A 24386-nucleotide genomic window follows, 5' to 3' on the forward strand; every position below is an offset into this window, starting at 1 on the left:
TCTGATTCATCTATAGAAAGTATAAAATCTTGTCATTGGGACATGGATGGAATTGAAGGTCATTTTGTGAAATGAGCCAAGCACAGAAAACCAAGTACCCTAGGTGTCACATACAGAATTTTAAAAGGGTTGCTTTCCCAGAATCCAAGAGAAGATTGGTGGTTACCAGAGACTCTGTGGAGACCGGGAGGAGAAAACCTGATCACTGAGTCCTATGTTACAGTTAAAGAAATAAGTTCCGTTTTGTTACTATGCTGCAGATTCAAAGGCGCTAGGAGAAAGGATTCTGGTTGCTTCTACCACAAAGAAGTAATATTTGAGGTGATAGACAGGGTTACCTGGAGCTGGTTCTGAACAATATACACACATATCAAAACATCACATGCTATAAATGCATACAATTCGTGTATCAATTTTAGAAAAATAAATAAAACAGAAAAGTGGGAGATACGGCTTCTTTATAGGTCAGTCACTGCAGCCAAGCCTTTCAAAGCCGATTCTACATTACAATTGTGCCAGTTGTTTCTGGGGAGCAAGGCAGATTCATAGTTTCCCCTGGAGGGAGGCTGTAGCTGCTGCATGCCCTACAAGTTGCTGGCCATAGAAGTGACTAGGGTACCATACCTCATAAAAATCTGTAGCCTCTGCTGCTGGTTGCATGCCAGAGATAGATATTAGATCTGTGTGGCTGAAAGTATCACATGCTTTGACTACAGGATCTCGAAGAATTGATCTGAGACTGAGCTAGAGGATCCCTCTGTGAGTAGGTTTTGTACAGCCAGAAAATGCTACACAGACCTCAGAGGAAATTTTTTTCAGATAATAGTCCTCCCTGGTTATTGACATGGTACCGTACAACAACATGCCAGGCAAGATGTGCCTACTGGTCTGGTACAATAGTGAACTGACTGTTTGAGATACAGTCAACCACATTCTGAACAGATTTAAGTATGAGAAGAAGTTTGAAACCGTACACCAGGACAAATCCCTGCAGTTGAGGAGGTGACTTCTATTTGTCTGTTAAGCAGAAATATGTGCCTAGCACATCCTAAACACTGGTGCATATATTCTTAGATCACCACAACTATCAACTTCCATTGTGAAGGAAAGTTCTTTCTCACAGTGGACAGGGCTTCGTATGGAGTCTCACAATGGATCAAACTGGAGCGTACATGACTGTTGTTGTGGTATAATGGCCCGATTCTAAGATGCAAATGGGAAAAAATAATCAGACATCCTCTCTAAGGCTCAAGGACCATTTCAGAAGAGGGAGGAGAGGGGCAGAGAAGAGGTGGAATGTTGTGTAGCTATTTCCTGGAAAAAAAAAAAAAAGGGCAGGTGTGAGGGTTATGAGAGTCAATAAGCAAGCAAACTAAGAAGCTCAGGAAAGTCATAAGACTCTGGGAAGTCAGAAAGCGACAGAGCTCATGATGAATAATGGAGGACATTAATTATCTGCATGCTTGCATTCTCATTCTCTAGCCCAAGAGTCATGGATATCTACTCTCCTATGACCACCCAGAAACTGGACCTGGGCCACAGTGTAGCGTGGATGGGACAGAAGACCTAAGGTAGGGCTGCTTCTAGGCTCCAGTAGGTATGAAGGAGGCAAGCATCAGAACCCTGGCCCATCCTACCCTTAGCTCGGGCATGCACCTAGGATGTAGTTCCGTGGTGACAGCCACGGAGAGAATTTTGCCATATATTCTACACCACAGATTAGGATCTTGAAGTCTCTAGAATAGTCTGCTTATCTATCTATCTATCTATCTATCTATCTATCTATCATCTATATATCTATCTATCTATCTTCTATCTATCATCTATCTATCTATCATCTATCTATCATCTATATATATATATATATATATATATATATATATCTTCTATCTATCATCTATCTATCATCTATCATCTATCTATCTATCTATCATCTATATCTATCTATCATCTATCTATCTATATATATCTATCTTCTATCTATCATCTATCTATCTATCTATCTATCATCTATCTATATATATATCTATCTTCTATCTATCATCTATCTATCATCTATCTATCTATCTATCATCTATCTATCTATTTATCTATCTATCTATCATCTATCTTTGTGTGTCTATATCTGAGTGTCTTTCTCTTCAAGTACATGTCCATGAACACACCTGTGCACAGACACACACAGACAACACACACACACACACACACACACACACACACACACACACACGTCATATCTCCTTGGAGAGTACTGAGTACTTCAGGAGTCATTCTTTTCCCACATTCCAGGGCCTTCAGCCTCTCTCCTGGAAAAAAAAAAAGATGAACTAATGACTGCCTCCATAGGAGCCGCACACAAGAACAGAGAATCCTGTGGCACTTCCCATGATCAAAACAGCTTTATTGATTCCTGACTGGTTCCTGACTGGTGCAGCTGTAGCCTGATCCTCGTATGGCGAGGTTGAGTCCTGTGGTTTCTGGAGCTTCAGGCTGGTGAGAGGGCAGGCAGCACTTTCCCAGAACACTGGCCAAAACCAACACGGTAGCCATCCCCTTGGCAGTGACCTGAAACACAATAGAAGTGGGATCAGCCACATTGCTGGAGGCTTCCTGGATACAGCCCCAGATAGCTGCAGGAGCAGATATCATGGGAGGCTGAGCCAGAGATAGGCAGGCATGTCAGCATGACATATGTATGTGAACCTCCAAAGAGCACATAAGCCGGAGGCCAGGCCCACCACACAGTTATGGATCCCCAGAAGAAGTGCCACACTCCACAGCCTTTCTGGGGGTTCTCAGCTCCCCATATGGGTCTAGTAGACTCAAGGCCTATATCTATAAATGAGCCTAGGGTCAAACTCCCTGAGTTTTAAAGCCTAGCTTCTCCACCTACTAGCTCTGTGACCCTACACCCCTTGAGATCTTGGATTCCTCATCTGTGGCTGTATCTAATGTCCTTATTGTACAGAATTGCTGCAAGAATAATGTGTGTAGAAAACTCTGAGGACAGGGCCTAGTCCATGTGAGGACCCTCTCAGTATTACCTAGATGGTAGAGCAATGTGTTTCATCAGAACTTAGTCTTCTCTGCAAAGAACAATGGCAGTTCATCCTGCATGGTCATGGGGAGTTAGATTCAATGTTTGGGTAACGTTGAAAGTAAAGATCCTCAACTATGATTTCATCTATTCCATTTTTCCTCAACAGGTATAAAGCTAAGGTAGGAAGAAGCCTGTCCCTGTCTTTAAAAAAAGGTCTATTTAGTAGGAGCATCAGGACTGGACAGCACATGGGGGATAGGCGTACATTGGCAGTGATAAGAAGGGTGCAGAGAGAAAAGAACACGTGAGCTGGGCTTTGATGAGTGAAGAGTTCACTAAATAGTCATGGCATGCCTTGGGTAGTTCTGCTCTATAAGGCTGTCATGAGGGCTCCATGAGAAGACAGTTACAAAGGGCTCCATAAAGCCATCTTAAGGGGCTGAATTTTAGTTCTGGTGAAAATGCAGAAGGGTAGCGACAGAATCAAGCTAATTCATGTTTTTAAAATTCCTTCAACAGAGTTACTTTCTTAGGGCCCGAGGCGCATAGAGGCTGGAGGGTCGTCTGGGGCAGCATGAAGACATAGGTGGCATGTCTCAGGATAGAAGCCAACCCATGGCTTTGCCTTTCACATTACTCATCACACACCCCAACCTAGATTCAGGCTCCCTCTCTGGAGCTGTGCCTCCTGCTACTCAACATGAGAAAGAAGAAAGGGAAAGGTATAAACTCCCAGCAGCCAATAGAAGAAGACTCAAGAATACTACTAAGAAGACAGGAGGTCAAGACGCCCAGTGGTTCCCTGGAACAGAGGGGCAGCACATTTGTGTGGTGAGGAATAACAGACACTGAGGTGGGTGTGAAGGGAAGCCACTACCACATGACTTTGGGAAAGAAAACTGCTTGGTGTCACAATGCTTCAGACAGTGGGCATAGAAGTGCCCAGGAACAGGTACTTGCAGGTCGAGAACAGAATGTGAAGGCTGAGGATTGATGCTTGCAGCCACTTGCCCAAGCTGATAGTGTTTGGTTTAGCTTCTTCTCCAATGCCATCCCCTCACAGACAGAGGCCACAATTGGGCAGAAGCTCAGGTTCAAATCCTGGCTTCGCTTGTGCCTATCTCTGCTGACACCGATTAAGAATGCAGATTTTTAGTTATGGTCTTCATATAGGAAGGGTGAGGGCTGGGTACCCATGAGAACTTTGCACAGAGCATCACATGAACCACATGAGAAGCTACTACATATTCAGCCATCAAGGATTAATACAGGGATTTATCGCCCCGTTTAGAAAGAAGAGAGCAGGAAAAATGACAAGATAAGGACAAGTCAGAGGAAACCTAGGAAAGAATTAAAGACATCGGAGCATGTCAAACCGGAAGACAGTAGACAGGCCCTGGTGTCAGTATACAGTGCCTCAAGGTCAGGGAGAACAAAGCAGGGTACATGTGGATTCTGCTTCCCACAATCACATAGAAAGGGACTCTCCCATACCCTCTTTGGTACAACCATCAAGAACACCATTAAGATGTCTGCCTCCGTCCCAGGGTCCCTTTTCCCAGGCCTGGCTGCCTAGAAAGGACTGCATTGCTAGATGAAGCTTCTTCAAGTCCTGTCATACTCACATTAAAGAGCCAATCCACTTTCCCCCTCTTCTCTCATCAGCACTTCAAAAAGTGTTTTCACCCAATCCACGGTACCAGAGCAAGAACCCGGATTGGCTGGCAGACATCGCAGCAACACCAGACAAAGCTGGCATGCAGCAGTTGGGATACATGCTTGACACACAGGGTTTTAGCCTTGGAGAGAGCAGCTCACAACAGAACTGTATCCTGCCTTTGCCATGTGTATGATCTGACATAATTTCTCTCTCTCTCTCTCTCTCTCTCTCTCTCTCTCTCTCTCTCTCTCTCTCTCTCTCTCTCTCTCTCTCCTTTCTTCAAAAAACTAGGGCAATGACACATTTCCAAAAGGCTTGGGTGAATAAAAAATGAACTGGAAGTAGAAATACCTCCAACACAGCTATGCTCTGTAGACATTTAATAAATACAGCCATCCTTTGGAATCTCCAGGGAAAGCCTCTGAGCAGTTTCCAGGTGGCCCCCACACAAAGTCTCTATACTCGCAATCATCTACGTGTGACTTATGATACCTAAGATGAATGGGCCTTTCTCTGGGACCTCTGGAAGAAGTGCAGCCTGTATATCAGATTCCTGCCTCCCAGAACTGTAAGAGAAGGCCACCAAGCTCATGAGCCCTTATCAAAGCATAACAGGAAATGAACAGGAGCTGTTGGCTAGGTATGACAGCTGACAGGTAAGCTGCTGACCCACTGCTGGCAGAGGACAGAGGTGACTGCTTGTGTGACAGAGAAGGCTGAACTAGGCTATGTCAGGCTGAAGCCGAGGGTGCAACAGGCTCTGAGGAATGTGGTCCTATGATAGCAGAAGGTCTCTAGTAGGAGGCTGAGTAGGTCACACAGAATCAAATGCCAAGTGGATAGATTGAATGAGGTGACAAAGGGAGATGCCACAAGAGGATCTTGGGCAGAATAAGAGCAGTATGGAACATGCCTAAGTGTGAACAAGACTGACGGGTCTATTGTGGAGGCTTTGTGAGGGCTCCAGATGCGCATCAGTGGATGCCAGAGCAGACATCGGTGGATCAGAGTAGGTCAACTGCACAGAGATATTCATCAGACCATGAGGAAATGGGCCCAAGGTTCCATTTCACAGGTCAGACTATCGGTACCAAGACCGCATCAAGGAATTATGGGAGACCAGAGGAAATGAGTGGTGGTGGGCTGAGAGTAGAGTGGGTGGAAATGTAGGAGACAGTTATAGGCTCCATGGAGAAATGCTTCTCAGAAAAGATCCCATCAATGAAAGGTCAAGATGCTGGGCTCTTTGAAAACAGCGTGTAAAACTACAGAGAGCAAGAAGACCTGGGTATACATCATCACTAACTCGGGTATTTTAGTTAAAACATATACTCCATGCTTTAGATGCCTTGAAGATGAAAAGAATTGGGACTCTACAGATCAGTTGTCTGGAGGTGAAAATAATTGTGATCAGTTGCCTAAACGGGGAAATCAGACTTCCTTATTCAATGTCTGAAGTGCCAGTCTCACTGCGTACCCCGTATAACAGTCCACAAAAGATTCAACGGTGTGAGCCAGTGTCCTCATCTCTGGAGTTCCAGGATGCCCTCCATGGGTAGGGTCTCAGTGCACATCTATCACGGGCAAAGCTGTTGACATATTCCTATAGATCTATTACCAACTTGGCCTTACCAAGACGAGACCAATCGAGTCTCAAAATGTTGAGTGCCACAATGGTCACACTGTGGGTGAGTCCCTGGGAGGTCACTGGAATGTTTCTGACTCCAAGAACTGGTCTTCTGACCAAGACAGTGCCTTCCTTGATATTAATAAATGTGTGGAAGGAAGAATGGCAACAAAAATTACAAGGTCCCCAACCTCCTGAAAAGGACCTTCAGGCACTACTCTCCCTGGCTCCAGTTCCAGGTCAGACCCTAGCCATTGTTTTGGACGTGATCTAGAAAGCAAGGGCCCAACCATTACTTGGTAACTGCTGAGGGTTGGGGGACGGGTGCAAAACAGATTTTTACAGCGTTTCCCCTGTGTGGACACTAAAACATGAAGCCCCCAGGAACCCAGGCTCTAGCCCAGGGTATATCATGCAAACACAGAATCCAGGAAGGCCCATAAGTACAAAGGAGACAGATTATTCCATTGTCAGTTGGGTACTCTCAGTTTACAGGGCTAGGTGGTTTGTACCTGTTATGATGACTTCATCTCCATCTAGCAGAAAGGTCCTGGTCTGCCCCTGCCCCATATCGATGGCCTTTGTTCCCTTCCAGGACAGTTCCAGCATGGAGCCAAAGCTTCCAGGGTCCTTTATAAGAAGAAAGAGGGAATGTGGTATGTATTTACATCTTAGAGATATGCCAGCTCTACTGTGGACAGAACAGTGAGAACTGGGGGCCCATAAAACCTTTGAGGCCAATTTGGACATATCCTGTGTCTTTATTCTTCCTGAAAGCATGCTATCTATTCAGGGACCTGTGCCTATAATATATCAAAGGCCCACTTCACTGTGCCCTCTTAATCCATAGACTGCAGCTCACAACCCCAGACGGTGTCATGACCCACATTCTACCACAGGCAAGAGACTGTCACTTCTCCCAGTCATCATGGCCAGAGACTCACAGTGAAGCTAACCTATTCACCGCCACCATTGTTTGTAAGGTTGTGCTCCCCTCTCATGCTCATGGTAGCTCAGGGACAGATGAGAAGGATGCAGCTGTGAAGTGTCCTCATCCTAGGGGTGGGGTGCAGAGGATTATATGCTTTCTGGGGAGACAGATTCGAGCTCTGGTTCTCACAGGTCTCTCTTGGTTTACGTGTAGCAGGGAAGCACTCTACCCTCCAAATCGCCCATTTCACCTGTCTTCGACTTGGTGACCCACACTGGTCATTTGAGACTCACTGATCCACTGATGGTTCCAGAAGCCAAGAGGTCCCCAGGTCTCAGATTGCATCCATTAACAGAGTGGTGTGTGAGCTGCTGCAGTATAGTCCAGTACATATTCTGGGGGCAGAAACACAATAGGACATGTGTGGGCATCCTGCTTTCTAGGAAGGATTTAGCCTGCTGCATGCCTTTCCTGCCCTCCACAATCCACACATACTTGTAATTTATGCTTGCCTCATTTTAATTAAGATTTTGCCTTCCTCTAGTTTCTTTAGATGACCTGCTGTCCGCCTGCTGAGATTGTAGCCCGCCTTGTCCAGCAGCCCTAACCTCATTTCCTCTGGAACCTCATCTCTCCAACCATCTTTTCCAAGGAGCCTGAAGTCTGCGCCTCCCTAGGCCTATATGTTCATGGCCACCTCAAGCCTGGGAGTTCTCAGAGGCATTCCTGGTGGACTGTCCTTCTTGCAGTACCAAGGCCTGGCTGACCACCCTCTAGCCTAGGCCTTGGAGTTGACCCCAGCCCTGAAAGCTGAAATTATTTGAACAGAATGTCAGAGCAAGAGGCCAATGAGAGGGTTAGAGGTGAGGCCAAGGCTCCTATGCCTCAAGCACTCAGATACCCAAGTCTCTAGGATGACACAACTTCCTAGATCTCCCTTTTACAGCCATGCAGACAGGCAACCGGTTCTCAGAAGTGTGTTCTTCCCTTGGTTGTTCCTCAACCTTCTTACTTCTTTTATCTAGAAGGGATGCTATGCAAAGCAAATGCATCCATTCACAGAATCTTCAAGTGGCCAGTGAACATTTGAAGAAGTCCCCAGCTGCATTAGCCAATAGGAAAATAGAAGAGAAGTCACAACACCCCCAAATGGCTGAATTGAAAAGGTATACACTAGGTGTTTTCTATACATGATGTAGCAAAATTTCTTAGATATCACTAGTGGGAGTGTTTGTGTGCTGGCTAATCTCAGTTGCCAATTTGATATAATCTATAACCAGCTGAGGAAGAAGCCACTATGAAGAACTTTCCAGATTTGGTTGGCCTGTGGACATGCGTGTGAGGAATTGTCTTGATTGGGTTAATGGAAGTAGAAGAACACACCCTACATTTGGAGAAAAGCATTTCTTGGGCTGGGTCCTGGATGAGATGTAAGGTGAGAGGGACTGAGCATAAAAATTTTGTTCTGTTTCTTGACTGTGGCCATGATGTGAGCAGCTGCTTCAAGCTACTGCTGCTATGACTCAAACTCAAACCGAGTTCAAGTAAATTCTTAGGTTGCCTTTGCCAAGATACTTTACAGAAGTAACAGAAAAGTAATCAAATCAATCCACTTGGATAAACATTTTGGAAGGATATTCAAAAGTATTCCTTTTGAATATTCAGTAGACTGAACTATACACTTTGCTTTGTGCTGTGTATATTTGTGATTGTATATGTGTGCATGTGTATCTCTCTCGGTCTCTCTCTGTCTCATCTCTCTGTCTCTCTCTCACTCTGTGTGTGTGTGTGTGTGTGTGTGTGTGTGTTATGACATAAGCAGTTCTATTCCAAATACATACCCAACAGAAATGTGCATGTATTACTCCAAGAGATGTATACTAGAATGTTGACGGTAATTCAAGGACAGCCAAAATATGGAAGCAACCATTGTGGAGCTGGCACAACAGTATCCTATATAGCAGTGAGACAAACAGGCTCCCACTGCAAACAATGTGGCTGAACCTCACAAATCTAGCATGCGGCAATGAAGCCCAGAACAGATGCACACTATAGCAATCCCATATTAAACCAATAAACACACAAAGTCAGAGTTTAGCAACAGAAACAAGGAGATGTGGTCTACATTGGAGAAATGCAGGCATGACCTAAAAGAGGTAGCAGCGTGGTGAGGGCTGAGAATTTCCCTTTCGACTGAGTCAGACTGGATGCATAGGTATACTTTCTTTGTGAAAACTCCTTGGTGTCTTCATGTACAATTTTGGCATTTGCAGATCTGTGCTGTATCTGTACATGTGTGTGCTGTTGTTTCAATAAAAACCTGCCTTTTGATGGTCCCACATTTAAGAATACTTACTTCTCTAGCAAAGAATCCAAGGTAGTTTGTCAACACCTGTGTCAGGTGTTTCACAACCCCCATAAAACCAACTGCATGGATTGGTCTTTTCTTGACTCTATAGGTGTTTGTTCACACATGCATTTGTGCATGTGCACACACGCAACACAATTTAAAAAATAATAAATATTTGGAAAACGGTTGCTTAAAATATAAGTGGGCTGCCATGATGTCTCTGTTAGTGAAGCTTGCTGCACAGGCACAAGGGCCCATGTTTTACTGAATCCCATAGCCCACATAGAAATCTGGGTGCACTGTGTGGCTGTAATCTCAGCACTAAGGAGGTGGAGACAGGAGGATCCCTGAGACTTGCTAGTCAGACACCTTAGTGATCTGACTAGCATCACTGGAGTCACCAATCAGTAATCTCCAAATTCAATGAGAGAACTTATCTCAAAAATAAAGTGGATGGTGGCTAGGGAAAACACCCCCTGCCAACTTTAGGGCCCCTCCCCCCATGTGCACACAGACAGCACTTTCCTCAACTTTATTGGATGGGAAATGCACCCAGAAAACTTTGGCCACCTCTATGCAGCAGCCTCCATCTTAAGGGGACTCTGTGATGTCATGTATCTCTAGAAAGGAAGAGGGTGGAGGAGACTGTGGGCTTCCAGGCTGACATGTCATTCCACTCCCAAGTGGAACAGAATATCTCCTGTTCCTGTCACATCCTTCCCTTCCACAAAGCAGTCCAACGGCCCCCAAACTCACCTTAAAGTTGGACTTGCAGATGGTAGCTGCCTGGCTCATTCCTTCTCCTGTCAAAAATTGAGAAGAAATACATGTGTAGATTTAGTCCTGCTGACCAGGAAGAAAACTGCTTCCAGCTCTCTGATATGATTTCATGTAGTCTGTGGAACAGCAAGCTTAGAGGGTTTCAGATCTGGGATATGCCCACTGAAGCCATCTAGTCTAAGAAGGGCAAAGATGTGCACCCTGCCACCAGTTCCTTCTCCCACACCATAGCAAGCACCTCTAGTTGACAGAAGTGTGTAAGCCTCTGAATCTAGACATGGCTTCAAAGTACTTTTTCCAACACTGTTCCTGATATCCACCAGGCCACTGAAGACAATAAAGGCTGAAACCTACATGTGACCTTGATCAAGCATAGCTTGCTACTCTTGGGCTAACTGGTCTACCTGCTACAGACATTACTGTCTGTAGTGACAGACAGTGTAGTAGTTCACCGTGGATGCCAGCAGTCCTTTCCCCATGCAAGAGCTCAGTGAATGCTGCCATGTTCTGAAGCAGTATGAACCACTAGAAAGTGCTTTCACCCCTCAAACCCAGCTCTTCCCTTAGTGTTTGCTGACACTCTACAAGAGGAGGTGTGTTCAGCAGTCCCACAGGAGGTCGGGGTGCCCACACTGCTGCTTCCCAACCCTGTTAGTTTGGTGCTCTAGAATGGTCACTTCAGCACTGTACCGTGCTGACTGTGAAGTTTTTCACCCCTATCTCGTCCCTCCCATCAGTACCCTTCGCCGACATAGTGGGAAATGTTCAAAACAAGAGCAAGATGGGAAGGCACTCCAAGGGTATGTCTGTGAGTGAAAACTACCATGGAATTTACAACCCTGGCACTTCAGTCCGCCCTAGCCCTAGCTATCTCAGTGATTCAGGGTAATTCTTCCTCTCTGAGCCTCAGTTTCCTGACTGGATGAAATATGAAAGGATGGGGCAGGTAGAGTGAGATCTTCCCTAGATGGAGCATTCTTCTGCTTGATCCTTAAGAAACTGAGTCTTCTGCCGCTCCTGAACACAGGAACTGGCCAAAAGGACACAGAGAGCCTCTGTGTAATCACAGATAAAAGGAGATAAATTGAGGGAATAAGGGGCTAGCTGGAGTTCGGCCTTGAGGAACTTAATGTCTTTAAATGTGTCCCCCAGGGACATGCTTTTCCACCCTGAACATGAAGATGACACCTGTCCCTTCCTAGTTACAGGTTCTGTTTAGGCCTTAGTCATTACTATCATCTATAAAATTAATGCTATAGTTCCCCTATTTCACAGACAACAAACTAAGGCAAAAGGTGGGCAAGAATAGAGCTGAGACCAGACCTCCACCACATCCGGCATAGAAGGTCCCTTACACAGAAGTTTGGTCTGTAGGGCCAGCCCCCTCACGCTACAGCTTAGTTGCAGACAGGCTCAGTGGAGGTAGGCTCTCTGGGCTGTCCAGGATACAGCTCACAGCAAAGCCCTACTTCTCACAGTCTCATGAGCCTGTAAGATCAGCCTTTTAAATGGGCATTTGATGAAATGTGCTATGCATTATTAGGGTTGCAGTGACAGATGTAAACAGGCTAGGTAGACAATGGCTAAAAGGCTGCAGAGCCAAACATAGGGTGGAGAACAATACATCTGAACTGGAGGATAGCCCTCAAACTCTTCTTTATAAGAGCTCACACAGCCTCTAGGCTGCAGCAGGTGCCTCTAGTTCCACCCAGAAAAGCTTTGCCACGCCTGCTTGCTGAGCCTACAAAACACCACTCACCCCATAACATACCTTTCAAAGCAACGAACAGGTTGATATCAAATGTGTAGGGCTGGCTATGGCAGAGGTATGGCAAGGGCTTGGGGTCCTAAAAAGGGAAGAGCACATCAAAGCTGTGGCTATCAGGAGGGCTGAGTTCCCAGCAGCCTCTGCTCTCCAATAGTTCCTGCACACTGTTCTTAGTTGGACCGTAAGAGTCAGGATGTCACATGTGCCACACTTGAGAAAATAAGCTGAGGTGTGTGTGTGTGTGTGTGTGTGTGTGTGTGTGTGTGTGTGTGTGCAGAAGTAGGTTAGAAGTCACAGGAAGTAACAATGCTTCAGAAAGCTGGGGGAGGATAGACTTGGGAGGTGGACAGTGGGATGTCAGAGATGAACCATAGACCCTGTCAGGAAGGCTAGGACGATAGTGAGGACAAGGTTGATGCCCTGGAAGGCAGAGTGCCTGGCAGCTGTGAAGCTAGCAGTCATCTTTGGTGCTGGAACAGCTGGGAAGGCAGTTGATGTCCAGGCAGAATGCTGCACAATGGACAACCGGAAACTGTCCCAAAATACCACAGACAAATCATGTAGCAGGACGTAAGCTCACTCTGGGTAGTCACAACTGTGTGCTTCCCATGGTAACAGTGTGGCAGGTGATGCTCGTAGTGAACACAGCTCCCTCCCAGTGCATGAAGGGTTAAGTTAGATACTTCTTGAGGGGGGAAACCTTCTGATCAGTGGGAAGGGGCAAGAGTGGTGACCCCTGTACATAAACAGTACTTGGGAAGGACAGAGACAGTCAGCTTCCAGTCACTCCTGTGAAGATAGGCCTAGGGGACAGACAGTGAGGAGGATGTGGGCCATTAAAAGCAGGAGCCCAATAGGTCCTGGGTGGGCAGGAGATGAGAAGAAAAGGACAGTGGGATGTGAGAGACAAAGGGGAGGGTGACCACCAGAGGGGAGAGGTGGTGCTGTGGTGGGAACAGCTGGGGAAGATCCAAGGAGCCAGAGTAAAAACCCCTGCAGGGACTTTACGAAGGACCAGTTTGCAAGGAAAAGTCCCAAGAGTATTTAAGCACAAAATGACACCAATGAGTTGGGGAGGAAGTGCAGCAGGACACAGGCTGGCGAGACAGTGCTAGGGAGTGTGGGGAGGAAAGGTAGAGAGCCAGGAGCAGAACAGAGTCCTCTGGAGGAGGAGGCCCAGAGATACAGGAGGACCAGTTCATTTGCCAGAGCCATGTTAGAGAGAAGTTAGAGCCTTCAAGGTGTTGTCCGTAAGTGCAGGGTGACTGTAGTGAAGGGGTGGGATATTCCAATTCTGTTGGAGACACACACACTTTCCCCTTACAGCTTCTATTCCAAAATGCATTCTACATATTAGACTCTAGAGGGAGCCATTTAACAAACCAAAATAGTGCAATGGGACAGCTTTGTGGTTAGGGTTTTGCCAGGTAGTTTCCCTGAACTCTGAAAACTACCAAATTATGTTTTTCTCTATGAACTACGTTGGTTAAAAAAAAAAACAAAAAAAACCCTGGAGCCATGGCTGCCTCGACACTGCACCAGGATACTCCAAGCATTACCATGTTTCAGTATCTATTCAGAAGGCACAGGAAAGGGCAGAAGCAGGAACCCAGAGCAGGGCTTTCAGCAGAAAGGTGCTTACCTGCTTTGGGTTTGGCACCACAAAGGGCATGAGGGCATCCATGGGCACCACCCACGGGGAGATGGTGGTTCCAAAGCTTTTCCCCAGGAATGGCCCAAGGGGAACATATTCCCATTGCTGGATGTCTCGAGCTATGGAAAGACAGCAAACTTACAAACTCACTCCAAGCTGCTTCCTGCCCTTGACCTACATGGACCTCTCTACAGGGCTTTGGCCAACCAGATCTCCCAGGGAACAAAAAGAAGGCTATTCAGTATGAAGACAAAGGTCCTTGGAGGCACTGTGCTAGGGCACCATGAAGGACAATCGCTATAAAGGGCCTGGATAGGGGAAGGTCCTCTCCTGAGATTTCTGCACCCGCTTCCTCTTACACATGATATCAGGTGCAGAGCTGAGACTCAGATGCTGGGCTGAAGAATAATAGTAAGTCTCAACTCAGTCTCTGGCTGAAATCCCTCCATACTGGGCTCTTCATCAGCATATGACGGTGCTGGCAACAGTGTGTAGGGCTTGATAAAAATGTAGGTTCTGTCAGCCCCATCCTTCCACATATGCGAAAGCTATTCAGGGAAGCTTTGACTGGCCCACGCCCACAGGGTCAGAAGTCTGTATGGTACCATTCTGCAGTACTCAGGCCTCCTATCCCATACCCAATTCCTGTGTGTGCCCCTCAGAACAGAACATCAGAGGAAGCTGGGCCACCAGGCATTACCACTCCAGTCGTTCATGAGGACCATCCCGAAAACGTGCTCGTGGGCTTTGGAAATGGGGATTGGCTCTCCAAATCTGTTCCCAGGGCCTACAAAGAAAGCCTGCCATGGAGAAAGTTGGTTAGAATCTTGATGGCCTGTTGCTCTGGATCACTGTGGCTTACAGAGCAAAGAGAAAATATTTTCAACGTTCGACCAGGGACTCAAGCTGCTGGGGACCAAGCACTAATTCACGGGATCTACAAGATGGGAATGTACTCATGTACGCCATTTTTTCCTGACCTTGAGGGCACCCCAGACCTTTCTGCTCCTTCCTCTGTCCCATATTCCATACCCTAATATCTGACAGTATACGACACTTGTAAAAAAAATGAAAAGATCGGGAGTGCTCATGCCAGGAAAACTGGCAAGTTGACTTCACAGCCCAACCTGTCCCCAAAGGAATGGCATCTGTCCTATAGCCATGGGCCAAGAGACATCTACCTTTCACGTCTGGGGAAACTAAATGCAGGGGGGGGAGGGAGCTCCTTGAACAGCACAGACTCATCTACATTCATGGAACTAGGGTCAATTTTATTTGTCCTTGAGATAAAGTTTAAACAGCGCAAAGTCTTCATCAAGATATACAGAAAAAAGAGCTGAAGGCACCGAAGCATGAAGGACCCCACGTCTTTCAAGTTCGGGGATCTCCACCTCATTTCTCACAACCACTCTCAAAATAAACTGCTTAATTTAAATAAAGAGTGGAGCCTTGGTGTAAGCCTTTCTAAAGTGATACAGGCCCTGCCACCAGCACAAAGTCAGTCTGTCCATTTATTTGGTGCATGTGACATTGTATAAAATCACCATGAATGTGATAGAACAAGGTGGACTGGTGCTCCCACAAGACACAACAAGCTGTGTTTTCCATAGCCTCTGGCTACCACACTCACCAAACGAACAGGAAGCCATTTTACCTAGCCATATTTTACCTATTTTTGTTAAAGACAGCGTAGTGTTGGCTCATCATCACTGCTCATCAACAGCTACAACTGAGGTACAAGAGAGGCTTTTCTAACACGTCTTTGTAAGGGGTCTCTGCCCTCCTGCAGTGAGGGAACCACAACAGACTTCCACTATGGTGGGCACTATAGATAATAAAGGTAGCTCAAATCACATAAGAATGTGGAAAATATGGAAAAAAAAGAACCAAAATAGCATATTGTTATAGCATGAAGCCTGAAACAAGAAGACAGGGAGCCTGGTGTAACCACAACTGGGGACAGGTGTGTGTATCTAAAGTCTCAAATTTTCCACTCCTCTGTGTGGCAATGACTTGTGTTATTATTTGGGTTGCAAATAAGTTTTAGCGAGTGAAAGAATTCACACACCCAGAGCCCGAGGAGTATCAACTGCATTCAGTGGTCACATGGGGACACAGGGCTGCTATTTTTGGCCAGACAGGTGTAAACTGCTGCCCAAGAAAGAGGACTTTACTGTCACAGGCCTTTGTGGATCCCCCTCAACAAATAACTCACCATTTCCAACTCCATGTCTAAGAGTCTGCAGGCACCATACACTGGAGGCTTTGCTGGAAAGACCGCAGATAAAAGCAACCATCAGTACGCTATGGAGCTCAGAGCAATAGAGCAGAGCTAGGATACTGAGTCACTTACAGTTATCAGGTCTCATCTGTCCTATGGGTCTTCGAATTGGGGTGCCAGATACCACAATGGAAGAAGCTCGGCCATGGTATCCCACAGGTAAGTGGAACCTGATAAAGGAGGGTGGTAATGGGGCACCCAAACTGTTACACACTGTAAATTAAACTTCAGAAAGAAGCAGAGTCCAGTGCTGCACCCTAGAGTGTTTTTGTGCGAAGTAGAAGACATGAAGAAGAGACAGCCATGTGAAGACAGGAACAGATGGGAGAGATACAGCCACCAAGACTGTCCATGGCACCAGAAAATTGGACAGTGGCATCAGGCTTGCCAGACACAGCAGGCTGGACCAGTCTCCAGGCTCCTGCCTAAGGAGGGTGGATATAACAGACTGCTGCCCTGCACAGGTCCAGGCAGTGTTTATCACCAGCCAATCAGAAACTGTCCACATGACTTCAGGGAAAATGACCCATCGGGCTGTCTAGCCCCAAAGGAGCTGACTGCCATCAAGATACCAGAACTCCTCTAGCCAAATGCCAGTGATCAGAAAGTGAGGAACAAGAATAGGTAAGGAAATAAATAGATCCCTTCCCTCCTCTGAAGCAAACTGAGGGCCTCAGTCTTTATACTTTATTACAGAGATAATAGTTGAACTCTAAAATGCTTGAATGTAATTTAGATTTCTGATCTTTTTTTTTTCTCAGAAAGCTGGAGTAATAGTAACAGAACAGTAACAGGCAGGGCTGGAGAGATGGCTCAGTGGGTAGAGCACTGACTGCTCTTCCAGAGGTCCTAAGTTTAATTCCCAGCAACCACATGGTGGTTCACAGCCATCTGTAATGAGATCTGATGTCCTCTTATGGGGTCTGAAGACAGGGACAGTGTGCTCATATAAATAAATAGTAATAGGCAGCTTGCCAAGGAAAGGAACTAGAGGATCAGGCATCACAGAAAGTCTAATTCCCATGTCTGTTCTCCAGAGGAGAGCTGAAAGGACATATCCACAGGCCTGTGATAGACTGGAAAGCCCAGGACCTCTAAAGTCATGCCGAGGGAACCAAAAGCTGGGCCTGCTCTTTTTAGAGGTGGTAACACCATCTTCTGGGTTTTTCCCTAGGCTACGTTGACCAAAGAGGGTCTCTGCTTCTGGGAAAAACATACTGTGGAGAAAAGAACTGACTTTGAATTTATCCCAGAACTTATCCCAGCATCTGGTCTAGGACATACCAATTGGGCAGCAGCGCATTCTCCTTGCCCCTGAACATAATGCCAACATTAGTGGCATGCTGCCGGGAGGAGTAGAAGTCCGTGTAGTCTCCTGCAGAGGGAAAACCCAAAACAGCCAGTCACTCTGGTGGAGAGAGTCCAGGCCCAAAAGCAGGAGCTCAAACCATTCTTTGAGATTCAACGACCCCTTAACACAGAACAAAAAGTAACTCTACACACTCTGAGTCAGACAGGGAGATTTAAATATGAAGTAGCTGCTGCTATACCTCTCTCCATTCGTACCACATATCACAGATGTCCGGAAAAATGGACAATAAAGTCCATCCTTCAGGACACAGCAGGCTGGGCTGGTCCCCAGGCTCCTGCTTAAGGTGAGTAGATGACAGACTGTGGCTCTGAGCTGTTGACGTCACATGCACAACCCTTGTCACACCTTTGTTTAATAGATGACTGCTCCTTAGTCTCACCTCTCCCGTATCTCTGTTGGTTTAAATCCTGGCAAGTCCAAGGCCCCATTACTGAACCCTTCTCGGGGCGGGTTCACTGTGTTCTACTTCCATGTGTGGACACTTTTGCTCCATTGTCACCATTCTGGGCAGACCTAGTCATGTGACTGCCCCTTGGAACCCAGAACAGAGCATCTTGCCTTTGTACTTGAACCTTCCTATCAGTGTCTGTTGATTGTGATGAGCTGAACTTGGAGGTTCATGAATACCAGATATCCCATCTCATATGTGAGTTACTAAGTTCTACTAGAAAATCCACTTAGGGTAGTTTGCTCACTCAGCTTCCTAAACCTTCTGCGCCCGCCCACGGAGCAAAGCCGAGTACCCCAACCCCAGTGCTTGGACTAGAAGTGGACGCTGCAGAATAAGGAGAGGAAACACAGTCTGGGAGCCAACTAAGCAAGAGGTAGACAACCTGAGCTGTGCTTACTCCTTCCTACCTTCCGTCCCGCGGACAGAAACCACAGTGAGGATCTTTATCACAAGAATAATCACATCCATAACAGTAAAAACAAGTCACAGCATCAGTTAGCTGGAAAGGATGAAGGATCCCTAGAAAACAACTTGTTTGCCCTAAAACACATAGCACAGTCCTATAGAGAAGCCAGAGATGAGCCCACCCTTAAACCCACCTTCTACCTAGCCGTGGGCCACTAGCACCTCTGAAAGACTTTGCTGAATGGAGATACTTGTTCAAGAAGTTCCATCCTCCCAAAGCTATACAGTTCTCAGATCACAGGAGCCCAGGCAAGAGCCGTGGCTTCCCCTCGTAGCTGACATCCAAAGGTGAAGCCGCCTATGCCTGCTTCAGGCCATGAAGTTGTACTGACAGCAACTTGCCTGGCCAAATGCATACATGGACCCGGTAGGACCCTGTTAGCTTTCCTTAAAACACCTTCTCTCCTGACAACTCAAAGTGCTTACCTCATAATGCTCTGAGAAGATGAAGCGAATTGTCGTTCAGCTATCCATGTAGCTAGTCAAAACCGTAGACAGGCTGCTGCTCTGGGAGAGCAGGCTTGTGACAACTGGGCCAAGGCTCAGTATTTGAAGAGCTTGGTCACACTGGGATCAGTTGGCAATCCTAAAGTTCTCGGTCTGTTTTCTCTCTCAGCCCAGAGATGGGGTTCCAGCGCACCTGTCTAGCCATCTGGGCCCACTAAACTAATCATGTTGGCAAAGCAGGGAGACAGGACTCACCTATGGCAGCAGGAAGATGCATCGTGGCAGAAGCCTGGGAGGTGAATGCACTGAAACACAGAATCAGGGGCTGCAGCCCGTCTTCCAGGCCCAGACACCTCCCACCAACATGCAACTCAGCTAATGGGGGTGGGTGAAGTTGGCCTGACTGTACCAGAACAGACAGAAGGCAGCCAAGCAGTCATACAGAAGGGCACTGCCAACTACCCAGGCCCAATCTCCCCTGATATGACACACTTTCTCCATATATTCTCACCACTGCCGAAGCTCCTTGTCATCTCTGAGCCGGGCTTGGCTGGCAGACAGTAAGTTCTGTAAGGATGCTCTTGCCTCCTTCCATGCGGCTGGACCCAGGCCCATAAAGCTATTGAGAGTTGTCTAAGACCAAAACAGGAATAGAGTAGGTTGTACCTGAGAAAACCCCAGGCCATCCCTCCTGCCAGCCTGGACTTCTCTGCATCCATTCACAAGTTGGGACCTTTGTTTACATTTTGTCCTATCTGCACAGAGCTGGAGGAAGCTGTCACCTTCCTTTGATGTCCCATCCACTCCTGGATATGCATCTCACAATCAGTGCTCACAAGCTATTATACAGACAGCAACTCATGAACTGTACAAGGCCCACTTTATCTAGCTACAATATTAGCTCTGTGGCAGAGGGTGGCCGGGAGGACTGGCAGAAAGGAAGCAAGCAAAGCTCCTAAACAGAAGAGGTACTTGGTAAATACCATAACTATCCCTGCCTGGGTTTCGGGGGAAAAGCAGATCCTAAGAACTGAGCTGTGACATGGGAGGAAAGTTACATCCATCCTACACACACACACACACACACACACACACACACACACAAGCAAGGCTGGATGCTCCTGGACTGTACCCTTGAAGGACTGGGCAGCCGTCATCCGTGGACATGGAGGCCAGGATGAGTGTCTCAAATGTCACCCTAAATCTAGACCGTGAGGCTCATGGTTCCTTTTCTCAAGGTTTTCCTAAGCCTCCAGAGATCAAAGCATGAACATCCCTGTATATAAAGGAACCAGGCTAACAGAACAGACTTACCTCATAGGCAACTTGGATCCACTCTACACAGGAGGTCACATTCTACTGCGAAGCCACCCTAAGGTGTCAAGATTACCTCATGCCACCTATGTGTCTCAGAATAGCTTCCACTCATCCAGCAATAACTGGTGACTAAGAAAGTACTGTCTCATTTGCAGTAGGTGGTGAAACGGAGACAATCCATGACACAATGTCCTACCTCATCAAAGACATGCTGATGTTTGGAGAGGACAGGTCCAGTAAAGAGGTGTTTAACGACACTCAGGTCCAAGATCTGGTCACCGATGGCCACACCAATCCGTGGCTTTGGCTAGGAGAAAAATGACAGTCAGTTCTGACAGGCACAGCACATTCACTTGGCAACTCATAGGTTCCTTTGAGACAATTCTTATCCAGAGAGGACAGAGGATCAGGATCCAGGACAAGAAAGAAAGCAGAGCTATGATCTCTAGAGTTGCTTGTCACCTTGTCACCAAATCTCTTTGCTGGGCCCAGGGCTTTGCTCAGGGCCACTCTCTTATGAAGCAGTGAGTGTGCCACACGCAGTGACTTGGAGCATCAGCAGCAGAGCTCAGGCTGTTGGGAACTGCGGAAGTCACAGTGCTCAGACCACGTGGATTTCTTTTATGCACTGTAAGAGCTCTGCATGGATTCAGATAAACACAGAGGCCCAAATATCTTGTCAAGGCTGGTCTCTGACCTCAAAGCACTGAGTATGTTGGAAGATTTCGCCTCCTGGAACTCTGTCCTAAGTCAGGCTTCCTTGGCACCTGAAGCAGCAGTTGTGCTGAGAAGTGGAATTCTTGGCCGTGTCTGTTTCCAGTGCCTGCTTCTTTCAGAGCTAAGAAATGTAGCTGCCTGGCAGTCTCCAGGAGTTAGAGAGAGACCAAGGCCACAGAACCCTCAGAAGCTTCCCTGAAGAACCTGTATGTGCTCTGCTCTGTAATTCTCTGGTCTGAAGTCTCTCGATTCAGCTTCAGAGATCAGAAAGCTGTGTGGATCCAAGTGAGGGATTCACTCAGGTGATGCTCAGAGAAGACCCAGAGGCAATCATCCTATGCCTAGCTGATCATCTCTGTTATTGATCACAGGCATGATCTGCCTAGTTATATGTGAACAAGGCCTAGTGGTTATACTAAGTCATTTTAGTGCTTTCTAAGTTCTAATGGAGGAGAGTAATCGGTACCCAGCTCCCAACGAGTCCCAACAATCTCTGGAACGGCAAGATATCCACAATGCTGGAATTGTTGTTGTATTTATATTTTGGGGGGTAACTAATAACTGTCTAACTGTTCAATAGGAGCGAATTTATGCCTGTTACTGTAAAAATCTAGCCAGCTGTCCATTGTTGGGGAACCTACTACTGCCATTCTTTTCTAAACTAATAAAATATCTAAGTGTGTTCTACATATGTATCCTTATACCTGCAGGTAAGTGTAACTCTCACCCAACAAAGAGATCTTTTTTTTCTCTTCAACAGATAGAAACTACCGTGATTTTGTCAAAATGTAGAAAAACAACTCATCAAGGGGTGCCCAGCCCTAAGACACATCTGAATACTCAGGGAAAATCATCCAAGTGGGAACAGAAAGAATGTAAGAGCCAGGGGCCTGAAACACCTGTTGATAGATCATTTTTTCCTAGACATGACCAGGAAAATGTCCCTAGAAACTCTCAACAGTATAGCTGCCTGAACAAGACTGGAACGATGACACCAGTTGACCTGCTATTGCTGATATTACATGCTACCACCATGGTCCCACCACTAGATGACAAACCACAGGAAGTTAATGGTTACCTCCAGGGACAAACATCCATATAGGTAGTCCAATCCCAAGTGGTCAGCCCTGGACATATGCACTTATGAGCAAAGCTAAATGCATTCAGTAGGTTATATATACATATAAATATACATGTAACAGTAATGATTAAAGCAGAGATCATGAATTTGGGAGAGGGAGAAGAGAAGCCGGAGAGATGAGAGGGAGGAATAGGAATGATATAGATGCAGTGCTTGTGTATGAAATGCCCCCAAAATTTAAATTATTACTAATAAAAAAGAAGCTGGACATGGTGACACACACCTTCAATCCAAGCACTTAGGATACAGAGGCAGACAATCTCTGAGTTCAAGGTTAACCTGGTCTACGGATTTGGTTTCAGGACAGCCAGGCCTACACAGGGAAACAATGAAACCCCCAAACCAAAACATGATGCTGCTGATGGAAGTTTAGAGCATGGTATCTAAAAGGCCTCTAGCCTCACATAAAAGGCCAGTAATTCCAGATTCCCCTGGGAAAGTAACCCACTTACGACCTAGTCAGGTCCTCACAATGTGCCTGCCTGCAGAAATGTCCCTACCTAAGCCACTGGCATTCTCAAAAACAACCGAGAGTATGTCTGTCTATTGAGGGCAAAGTATCAGAAGAGGCCAGAGGGAGGATTCTGCTTCCAGAAGGTGGTTGGCTGGCTCAGGTTAAGGCTCCACACACCTCATACGTGGAAAGGACAATAAGTTATCATTGTGACCTTGTGACATCTAGTCATGCCTGGTGGTTGTGAAACTACCAGTTGACTCTTCTGATCAAGGCATTCAGCACAGGCAGGATACAAAAGGACAGCAGATGTGGAGAAAGCTGTCAACTGGCAGGAAGCACTCCTTCCTTTCCCTTGTGCATGCTAGCCAAGCTCTTTACCACAACGCTCCCTGTCTGTCCTGGCCAAGATATTCAGGCTCCTGACTCCTGTTAGGTGCAAGCAGTTCCCACAGTTCTCTGTCTTACAAAGCCGAATCAACTCTGTAAACAAACAAAGCTACCCCAAAACAAACACACTAACTAATGAACGAACTAACTAATTAACAAACCCAAGCAGAAAATACCACAAACATTTCAGAGGGATGTGCTTTTCCCACCCAAGGATCCGTTTATGTATTTGCTAATAACTCAGCTCCACTAAACCATTTTCAAAGATTTCTTTCAAGTCAGAGTATGTGTACAAGTCAAAGTTCATTTCTCCTCCCCCATGAGACTTGTGATTAGTTCAGTGAATGCCTAGCAGATCATTCTAGAGCAGAAAGAATTTAGGCTGGAGGTAAAAAACAAACACACAAACACCCCCCCCCAAAAAAAAAAAAAAAAAAAAAAAAGCCCAGTGTCTTAGACCACAGTTTCTAGGCCAGGAGTCACTCAAAATTATGGGAGTCAGATGGTATTTAGTCAGCAGAACTAAGCAGTGAAGTGAACCCTGCGTTTTGTGAGAAAATGGCCTGTGAAACAATGCGACCGGTTTTTGTTTTGTTTTGTTTTGGGGGGGGGGCACAATTGCATAGGTAGGCCTGCTGCTCACACAGGGGTGATAGCTCCCATTGCATTTTGCATCTGGTTCTTGCATAGCCCCACATATACCGAGAGTGCATTTCGGTATTGTGCACAACTATGGGTTCTGAGCGGCAGTGGAGCCAAAGGCGCCCTTCACCGAGGCTTGTGAGAAACAGACCAGAGCTTCCACCTCCCCACTCCCAAACCCAAATGTTGAAGCTCACGTTGCTTTGAGTGGAGAAAACGCCATAGGGCAGGTTTTGGATGGGAAAGTCGGAGTCCTCGGCCACCGGAATAAAGGACATGCTGACGAGCACCCGAGCAACCGGCGTGTAGGGGTTGGCTAGTGGGACTATGCTTAGGGTAAAGATCAGACCAGCCTAGGGCCTTTAGATTCAGGGACCGCCCCGAACTTTGGGACTGCCCTTTTCCCCGGCCAATACCCGGTACCACCTGGCACACACCCCTACCCCCGCCCTCCCGGGACCGCTTTCTTACCCCAGGGATATCCCCGCCCTGGGATCACCCTCCCCTTTCCTCCTCCCCTAACCTGGGCCCACCCTCCGTACCATCCAGCACCCGCCCCAGGACCACCCCATTACCACATCCCGGAACTGCCCGGCTCCCGCCCTGGGACTACCCCGCTTTCTTTTCCCGCGACCTCTACGAATCCAGGACCACCGCATTGGTCCGGATATACAAAACAATCCTCATCCACCCAAGACGTGCCCGAGCCCTGGGATCGCCCCGCCCGAGCTCTGTCCCAGAGGTGCCCGGAGTCTGGGGATCATTCCTCCCTCGCCCCGCCTTGTTCACGCCTCTCCTTGGTCCTCCTCCTCCTCCCACCTTTCACCCTCCCCATTTCTATCCCGGAACTGTCCGACTGTTCTGCCCTTACGTCTAAACCACCCCCTTCCGGGTCTAGC

General features: G+C 46.9%; 1 protein-coding gene across 2 annotated transcripts; it reads right to left on the reverse strand.

The window, feature by feature from the left end:
• Positions 1-2416: 2416 nt before the first annotated feature.
• On the reverse strand, positions 2417-23900 carry FAH (fumarylacetoacetate hydrolase). 2 transcript variants are annotated; one of them, XM_080914251.1, is made up of 14 exons: positions 23685-23900; positions 20340-20450; positions 19338-19459; positions 19082-19131; positions 17376-17466; positions 16164-16261; positions 16026-16078; positions 14511-14610; positions 13799-13929; positions 12160-12235; positions 10365-10411; positions 7552-7653; positions 6840-6957; positions 2417-2565 (listed from the first exon to the last, which is right to left on the reverse strand). In XM_080914251.1, the coding sequence occupies exons 1-14, from the start codon at positions 23763-23765 to the stop codon at positions 2486-2488; spliced, it is 1260 nt and encodes a 419-aa protein (XP_080770377.1). In that variant the 5' UTR covers positions 23766-23900; the 3' UTR covers positions 2417-2485. The 2 variants fall into 2 exon arrangements, with proteins under 2 accessions (XP_080770377.1, XP_080770378.1); XM_080914252.1 differs by lacking the exon at positions 23685-23900 and adding an exon at positions 20841-20943.
• Between the last annotated feature and the right edge of the window lie 486 nt (positions 23901-24386).

The sequence above is a fragment of the Micromys minutus genome (genome assembly GCF_963924665.1).
Source record: "Micromys minutus genome assembly, chromosome: 3".
In the NCBI taxonomy this organism is placed as follows: Eukaryota; Metazoa; Chordata; class Mammalia; order Rodentia; family Muridae; genus Micromys; species Micromys minutus.

Coding starts and splice junctions, on each gene's coding strand:
- FAH (XM_080914251.1), bottom strand. CDS start 23,765: ATGTCCTTTATTCCGGTGGCCGAGGACTCCGACTTTCCCATCCAAAAC. Junction 19,460..20,339: donor ATCAGCATGTCTTTGATGAG/GTAGGACATTGT, acceptor TTTTGGTCTTAG/ACAACTCTCAATAGCTTTAT. Junction 19,132..19,337: donor GACAAGGAGCTTCGGCAGTG/GTGAGAATATAT, acceptor TCTGTGTTTCAG/TGCATTCACCTCCCAGGCTT.